Genomic DNA, 10,000 nt, shown 5'->3' on the forward strand with positions numbered 1-10,000 from the left:
GATTTATTTATTTATTTGATTTAATAATAATCTGTTTTATAATTAGTTATTTGTTTTTAATTATTTTCAAAATAATAATAGTATTAATTGAATTCATCATTTTTAGTAAATAACATCATTATAATTTATAATGAGTTGTTTTATATTTAGTTTTAATTAATAATATAATAGTAATTTAATTGATAAATTTAACAATAATATTCTCATTTATATTGTTTATAAAAAATATAATTATACTAATAATTGAATTAATTTATTTATTACTTTTTATACATGTATTTATTTTATTAGATTTTTATAAATGTATTTTATTAGTTATGTTTTTAATTTTTTAAAAATAATATTAATAATTGAATTAATAATTTTTAGTAAATAATATAATTATAATTTACAATGCATTGTTTTATTTTTAGTTTAATAAATAATATAGTAATAATTTAATTAATAAATTTAACTAATATTATCATTTATATTGTATTTATAAAAAAATTATTAATTATAGTAATAATTTAATTAATTACTTTATTTGATTTTCACAAATGTATTTTATTAGTTATTTGTTTTTAATTTTAAAATAATAATAGTAATAATTTAATAATTTTTTAGTAAATAATATAATTATAATTTATAGTGCATTATTTTATTTTTATTTTTAATAAATATAGTAATTAATAAATTTAACAATAATATTATCGTTTATATTGTATTTATAAAAATATTATTAATTCTAGTAATAATTTAATTAATTACTTTATTTGATTTTTATAAATGTATTTTATGATTAGTTATTTGTTTTTAATTTTAAAATAATAATAGTAATTGAATTCATACTTTTTAAAATTTAATTTATTTCTTTGATTTAACAATTATATTATCATTTTATTTAATTAATTAATAATAATAGCAACTTATTTATTTGATTTAATAATATTGTAGTGTATTATGTTATGTTTAATTTCAAATATAATTATTATTGCTATAGTAACAATAGAAGTACTAGTAATAATAATAATTAATATTATTATTTGATCATCAGGCTTTTCCGGCTCATATAGTCTGAAACAGTGAGAATATGGAGGAAAACACTGCTCAGTTTTATTCAGAGACTAAAATCTGGATTTGGTGCAGATGCTGAAATGTTTATGATGAAATTCTAACGCTTGAAATATAAATCAATGAGACTGGAAATATTAGTTAAGTTATTCTTACATTTACTTGATAAAAGATTTGACAGCAAAAAGACACAGGCACAATTTTTATTATTTTAGCTGCTGACCAAAAACTATTCAAGTTACAGTTATATAATGAATATTATTATTAATTATTATTTTTAAAAAGCATTTTATGTTATATTTTAGTTTAATCCCTTGAGTTAAAGCTTAAAGTCTGCACTTTAATTTCATCGTGATTGTTTCATTTTAATTCTGTTCTGGAGCCAAAATTATGAAAACTGTGTCAGTGTGCAAGTATTTATAATGGAGTGTGTGGTTGTGGTTAGTGTTGTGGTGATGATGGGGGTGCTCAAATGATGATCATTTCTTCATGATGAGTGCTTCACTCAGGTCCTTGTGATTGTGAGTGAATGTGGTCTGTGTCTCTCTGCAGGAGGTTCTGGGTTATAAGATCGATCATCAGGTGTCGGTGTACATCGTGGCGGTGCTGGAGTACATCTCTGCAGATATCCTGAAGCTGGCCGGGAACTACGTGCGGAACATTCGTCACTATGAGATCTCGCAGCAGGACATCACTGTGGCCATGTGTGCCGATAAGGTACCATTTCTGACAGAAGGTTTGCTCTGCTTGTCTGTAGGACTGCAAAATTATGTGATTAGATATCAATATGGATATAAACTAATAATAATAATAACAACAATAATAATTATTACTCCTACTGAATATAAATGCAAAATACCAAAAAAAAAACTAAGAAATACAATGACTGTAATATCTCACTGTAAAAACAAAACAAGTATTTAAGAGAAATATAATAGTAATAATAATAAATCATGAATAATACTTTTTTTTAATTAAAACAATTCAGGAAAAGTGTAATAAAATTAAAAAGTAATTGAAAAACTTTCTATTTTATTTATATAATAATACTTTTAATACTTTTTTATTGATAACTGTATTATTATTATTATTACTAAATAATTGAAAAAAACTAAATAAAACCTAAATATGAAATGTTACCATTTTAATATTTCACTGTAAAAATTAGTATGGGTTAAGAAAATAATATAATATAGTAGTTTTTATTTCACATAATAATAATAATAATAATAATAATAATAATAATATTACTGCTACTACTAATTAAAAATAAAAAATACCAAATAAAAACAAAACAAGAAATATTATTGCAATATTTCACTGTAAAAATCAAATATTTACAAAAAAGAACAATAATAGTAATTATTATTATTATTTTAATTTAGAAAGTTTTTTTATATTAAAAATAATAAAAATTATTTTAATATTACACATTTTTATTCATAACTTTATCATTATTATTAAATAAAATAAAAATTACTATTGTAATGTAATTTAAAAAAAATGAGTGTTTCATTAAAATACTATAAAAATGATAATTTAATTTTACAGTACAACTCTAAAATGACATAATGTCTTAATTCTTTTCATTTTCAAAACTTTTATTTTGACGGAGCATCGCTGGAGTCTCTCGTTCTAAAGGGCCGTACACACCGGGACGAATATCGGCGCTCTAAAATGACATTAATTTTTAATGCTTTAACGCGTTTTTTGTGTTCCACCACCCAAGCGATTTTCGCGCCTGAGCCGATGAGCTAGGTGAACATGCAAATTATTCATGACATTAGATGGGCGCTTAATGTAAAACAGGAAATACTAGAAATACTTAGTTCTCCTTTTTTATCAAGATTTTTGTAATAGCTGTCGCGTTTGTCATATAGTTCTTTGTGCTGTTCCGACACCAACGAGGACCAGCAACTCTACAGTCATACGTGCCTGCATCTTAGTCTTATTTCTTCCCGGCGTGTAGACGCTACTTGGCGTATATATCTCTTCGCCGTTACGTATGTGTGCTCAGCAGGACAGTTTGTGTGTTGAGCGCCCCCAAAGTGTGTTTTTACTGTAAATTCAGACAGTACAGGACACGTGTGCAAAAGCGCCAGTTCCATTGGTCGTATAGTTTTTGACGCGGAGCTGTTCAAACCAAAAAAACGAACCCGAGGCGTTTTTAAAAAAATGACGATTTTACGCGTGGCGTTTTTCGCGTCGGTGTGCACACTCACATTGGCGCCCTTTGTTTAGTCACGAGGCGTTAAACGTCGGCGAATATCGCGCGCAAAATTCGTCCCGGTGTGAACAGGCCTTAAGTCTGTAGAGAGAGGCTTGTGGTCTCATGTTTGGTTCGTAAATGCATATTAAAGCGCCTCAAACTCAGATCAGATGCAGAGATGATTATGTGTTGTGACTCGCTCAGGCTCGCCCAGCTCTGTCTCAGGCCCCGCCCAGCCCTGTCTCAGGCCCCGCCCAGCTCTGTCTCAGGCCCCACCTGGCTCTGTCTCAGGCCCCGCCCAGCCCTGTCTCAGGCCCCGCCCAGCCCTGTCTCAGGCCCCGCCCAGCTCTGACTCAGGCCCCGCCCAGCTCTGTCTCAGGCCCCACCTGGCTCTGTCTCAGGCTCCGCCCAGCCGTGTCTCAGGCTCCGCCCGGCTCTGTCTCAGGCCCCGCCCAGCCGTGTCCCAGGCTCCACCCAGCTATGACTCTGACTCCGCCCCGTGTATTTGATTGGATGTGCTGATTTATGTGTTAAGTCAGGTGGAGGAGGACATCAGTGTGTTTCCTCTGGACGAGGAGCCGTCGGCGGCCGAGGAGCAGATGTACTATGATCTGGTGAAGGCCTTCATGGCGGAGGTGCGTCAGTATCTGCGCGACCTCAACCTCATCATCAAGGTTTTCCGTGAGCCCTTCGCCTCCAACGCCATGCTGTTCTCCGCTCACGTGAGTCCCCTCCTCATCCTCGCTCCTCTGCTCTAGAGCTGTCACCAAAACCACAATACTGCGCTATTGACGAACATTTGAACCCTTTCCAACAACGCCTGTATGATTCTGAGATCCATCTTTTCACACTGAGGACAACTGAGGGACTCAAACACAACTATTACAGAAGGTTCAAACACTCACTGATGCTCCAGAAGGAGAAACCATGCGTTAAGAGCCGGGGCGTGAAAACTTTTGAACAGAATGGAGATGCATACATTTATCTTATTTTGCCTCAATATCATATTTATTTAATTTAACACTGCCCTTCAGAAGCTACAGAAGACACCTACATGTTTCCCAGAAGACAAAATAAGTTCAATTTAACCTGATCTTCAAATTTCAAAAGTTTTCACCCCCCGGCTACATCATACAGTCACTGCTGGAAAGGGTTCAGATACACAAAAATGCTGGAAAACCAAAGAATTTGTGGGAGCTGGAGGATTTTTCTAAAGAGAACTTCCCCTGCGTGTTCAATACTTATTTTACCTGCTATATATACAGTATATATATATATAATGTCAATAATGCTGCATATGGCACTATTGAGCCAGTCAGAATGAGCGCCAGGGGGATTCCCGAGTGTGCTGTGTTCCTTCAGGACGTGGAGAACATCTTCAGCCGGATCGTGGACATCCACGAGGTGACGGTGAAGCTGCTGGGGCTGATCGAGGACACGGTGGAGATGACGGACGAGGGCAGTCCTCACCCGCTCGTGGGCAGCTGCTTCGAGGACCTGGCCGAGGTCAGACCTCACACAGATACATACATCTACAGATGAGTTCATATAGCCATGTCTGCGTTGTACCTTTGAAACTGTGTATTTTTGGCAAAGTGCAGTGACTACAGTCAGACCTAGACTTGAAAATCAGTGAATTAATGATTTCTTTTGGTCAAATATTATTTTTAACAGTAATATATAAAGATTTCGTTTATTAATATTATTATTTATAATAAATTATTATGTTTTTCAATGTTTTGTTAAGATAATTGTAGTTATTAAAAATTGTCATTTCTTATGAAGTAGTTTGTTAATTAATATTAATAGTAATAATTTATTAAATTGACTTATTTAATATTAAAATGTATTTAATATACATTTAAATTATTTGTTTGATTTAATAATAATATAATTTATAATAAATTATTTATTTTATTTAATATTGATATTACAATTTATAACAACTTTAATAATTGAAGTTGTTATAAGAACTTATTGAAGTTATTATAACTTTAATAATTATAATTTAATTAACTATTATTATTATTATTACACTTTATTTATTATTTAACAATAACATTATAACTTATAGTAAATTATTAAATTAAAATATGTATCTATTGTACTAATAATTATTTAATCTAAAAAAAAAAACACTTTTAAAGTTGTTTTTAAATAATAATAATGTAATTTTTAAATGAATGGTAGTAATGTAATTAATATTATTTGTTTTCTTCCTAACAATATTACATTGCATAATAAAGTACTTTTAATTACTTTTTTAAAAATCAATTTTTAATTATTAATAAAAACAATGTTTAATAATTATTTAATATTTTTATTTAATATTAATTAAAAGTAACTAAAATTTTTAATAATTTGTTTATTTTTCAACCCATAATAATAGCAATAATTTAATGAATGTAATTGATAATTAAATATAATTAAATGTTTAATAATTATTTAATCATTTAATATTTTTGTTTAATAATACTATTTCAACCCATAATAATAGTAATAATTTAATTCATGTAATTTTAAATTACATTTTCTTAATTAAATTTTGTATTATTAATAATAGCAATGTTTAATCATTATTTAATATTTTATTAAGTATTATTTTTAATTTGTTTAATTATTCATTAATAATAATAGTAATCATTTAATTCATGTATATATTTTATTTAATAACAAAATTATATTAAAATATATATTTATTTGTAACATTCATAACAGTAATTCTTATTATAATTCATGTGTTTATTTATTTGGTAAGCGGTATCGCTCAGCACTGCTGGTAAGATGATTTTGTGTGTGTGTGTGTTGTGTATTTTGGAGTTAATGTAGTGTGTGTGTGGCGTCTGAGACGCTTGTGTTTCCTGTCGTCGGTTTGTTTTTAGGGGTTGTAAATTTTGAGGTGATTGCCTTTGACCCCTACGAGACGTACGCACAGGATATCCTGCGCAGCGGCTTCCACGACCACTTCCTGAGTCAGCTGTCCAAACCCGGAGCGGCCCTCTACCTGCAGGTCAGAGGTCAGGGACACACTGGAGGACCAGCCCTGTGTGAAGATGAACTGACCGTCTGTGTGTGTGTGTGTGTGTGTGTTTCAGTCCATCTGTGAGGGCTTCAAAGAGGCGGTGCAGTATGTGTTACCACGGTTACTCCTCACGCCCGTCTACCACTGTCTGCATTACTTCGAGATTCTAAAGGCGAGTGTCATTCAACACTTTTCTAACCCTGCTGCAGGCTTTAATAACATTACCATTTATTATATATAAATTAAGCATTTAATTTAATTATATGTAGTAATAATATTAATCATTTATATTGCATTTTTATTTTATTTTATTTTATGTTTTATTTGATTGAATAACACATTCATGTGTTTATTAAAAGTTTTGGAGGTGCATTTCACCAACTCTGTGTTTAATTACTAAATCTAAAAATGTTTAGAGCATGAACTCTTTTTAAATACTGCTGCAGATTTTAATTATTATATTCTTTCTTATAAAAGTAATTTTTAAATTGTTTTATTTTTATAAATAATAATTATAGTAATAATTTAATTACTTTTTAAATAAAAAAATTTAATTTATAATGCATTATTTTAATTTATATTATTATTAATAATAATAAAAATTATAATTTTTATTTTTATTTTAATTAATAATAGCGCATTAATGTTTATGAACAATATTAGAGGTGCACTTAATTTTTTTTTACTATTTTCGATTTCTAAATGTAAAATCTAAATTGCAGTTTCTCAGTCTGGGGGTTTGTGAGTTGATGAAAAGCTAATAATTAAATCATAAAAATGTAAAATTAAAACAGATAGCTAAAGATCACATTAAAATGCATTAAAAATCATTTACAGACATCTGAGAAGCATGAACATGCGAATGTGTTGTTAAATGATTAAAAATGATCTTATAATCTCCGCTTCGAGGGAATATTTGAGCTGAAAGGGCTTCGGTGGCAGAAACACGGAGTCACTGTGAGTTTGTGATATTGTCGTGTGGATGGATCTGGGATCAGTGCTTCTGTCTGGAGTCACAAGGATCTGAACATGTGCCTCTTCCAGAGCTCCAGCATTCCCAGCAGCCCTAAGCTGCTTTTCTGGATTCTTTCAGAGGGATTTATGGAGCAGAAAGCAGCAAATCTGTGCCGCTGTGACGCCTGAACAGACCTCAGAAATATCTGTGTGTACTCACGAGCTGACGAGAGATGTGACGAAATATGACAGGATTCCTGACTTACATTCGTTCAGTCCATTACAGAAAGTTCAGTCGTTTAACAACACATTCGCATGTTCATTTTTGCATTATTTATTTTAATTAGCATGTTTAGGATTTAATTAATTAAATTAAATTAAATATTTATTTAAACATTTTTAATGATGTCATTTATTTGTAGCAAATATTTTTTTGGGATTTGATTTTATTTTTAAAATTATTTATTTATTTATTATATTATTAAATAAGTTTTAATTTAATTAATTTATTATTTCTTAAATTATTCATTTATTTTTTGTATTTAATGTTTTTATTAAGCAATTAGTGTTTTATTTTAATTCACTTAATTAATTTTTTTTACTTTATTTTATTATTTTTTAAGTGTTTTTGGTTGCTTTTAATTTGTACAAATATTAATTTTCAGATTTATAATTAAATTTTATTTAAAAAATTATTAGCAATTATTATTTATTTGAATTTGAGATTTTTGTGGTTCAATTAATTGTTTGTTTTTACCATCAACTGCTGAAGCCCAGTTTGTGAAACCCAGACTGAGTTCAGATGTTTCTCATCACTGTCTGTCTCTGCAGCAACTGGAGGAGAAGAGTGAGGAGGAGGAGGATAAAGAGTGTTTGAAGCAGGCCATTACTGCCCTCCTGAACCTGCAGAGCAGCATGGAGAGAATCTGCTCCAAGAGCCTCGCCAAGAGACGCCTCAGGTACACACACTCACACACACACACTAACACACACACACACACTCACACGCACACTCACACACACACACACACACACACACACTAACACAACACACACACACACACACACACCACACACACACACTACCATACTCACACCACACACACACACACACACACACACTCCTCTCACACACACCACACACACACACACTAACACACTCTCACTCACACACTAACACACACACACTACTAACATACTCACACACACACACACACACACACTCGAACACACACACACACACTAACACACTCTCACTCACACACTAAACACACACACACTAACATACTCACACACACACACACACACACACTCACACACACACACACACACAACACACAACACACTCACACACACACACACACTCACTAACAAACACACACACACTAACACACGCACTCACTTACTCATTCTCACACACACACACTAACACACTTACTCACTCACACCACACACACACACACACAAACTCACTCACTCACAGACACACACACACACACACACAGTCACAGACACACACACACACACACACACACACACACACTCACACACACACACACACACACATACACTCTCACACTCTCTCTCACACACACACTCACACACACACACACACACACACACAAACACACACACACACACACACACACTAATAACACACACACACACACACACTAATAACACACACACACACACTAATAACACACACACACACACACACACACACACACACACACACTCACTAATAACACACACACACCACCACACATAATAACCCCAATAAAACGACCACACACACACACACACTCACTAATAACACACACTATATATGCACACAAGAAAATTATTAAAAAATAATAACACAAATAAAAAGACACACACACACACACACTAATAACACACTTATATACACAGACACACACACACTAATAACACACTTATATACACAGACACACACACACTAATAACACACACACACACACACACACACACTCACTAATAACACACACTTATATACACACACACACTAATAACACACACACACACTTTTACGGTTAAAACTGTTATAGTTGGAGTTATTGTCTGGCCATTGTGTCCTGTCCGTATATAAACATACATGTGATGAAAGTGTTTCTCACACACACACACACACACACGGGTCTCCACCCATCAGCCCTCGTGTGTTTCCCTCTGGTGGAGGTCTGTTGCGTCAGGTTTGGGCGTCCCGGCTGTTATTGTTCTCAGAGAGAGAGAGAGGAAAGCAGCTCTTGGTCACTCGCTCGCTCTCGGAGGGAATCATGAGGATCTGAGCTGGTTTCTGCTGGTTTTGTGCCGTGGCTCGTGTTCCTCTGGTTTTATGCGTTGGTGTATGTGGAAAGGATGGCTGATCTTACGGTACGTGTGTGTTCTTCATCACTTTCACGCTGTTCGTGGAGTTATGAACGTGATTAGACCAGAACAAAGAATCCGTCTGTGAGCTGTGATGATTGTGAGCGTCTGAGATGATTTATGTTTTTAACTCTGTCATGTTGTTGAAAACTGGATTTAATTCAGCTGCATTGCTTGAGAAATCATTATTCTTGATTTATTTCACTGTTGTGTTTAGTTTTAGAGTCGAGTGATCTCAGTGTTAACCAGCTCTTAGTTTTGAAGAGGCTGAATTCTGTTGATCAGACGCTTTTGTGAAGGAAAAGATTACAGTTACAGTCGTGCTTGAATCTGTGTTAAAGTAATAGATCAAAAACAAACATTAGCTGTAAATG

At 32.4% G+C, this 10,000-nt stretch overlaps 1 protein-coding gene across 1 annotated transcript in view; it reads left to right on the plus strand.

The window, feature by feature from the left end:
• Positions 1–10,000, plus strand: part of sos1 (son of sevenless homolog 1 (Drosophila)) — a 46,905-nt gene that overhangs the window by 9,955 nt on the left and 26,950 nt on the right. The window contains 6 exon segments of the mRNA XM_042733474.1: positions 1,606–1,806; positions 3,802–3,984; positions 4,625–4,768; positions 6,162–6,272; positions 6,358–6,456; positions 8,070–8,197. Coding sequence (XP_042589408.1) covers positions 1,606–1,806; positions 3,802–3,984; positions 4,625–4,768; positions 6,162–6,272; positions 6,358–6,456; positions 8,070–8,197 — 866 coding nt within the window.

The sequence above is a fragment of the Cyprinus carpio genome, chromosome B11 (genome assembly GCF_018340385.1).
Source record: "Cyprinus carpio isolate SPL01 chromosome B11, ASM1834038v1, whole genome shotgun sequence".
Classification (NCBI taxonomy): Eukaryota; Metazoa; Chordata; class Actinopteri; order Cypriniformes; family Cyprinidae; genus Cyprinus; species Cyprinus carpio.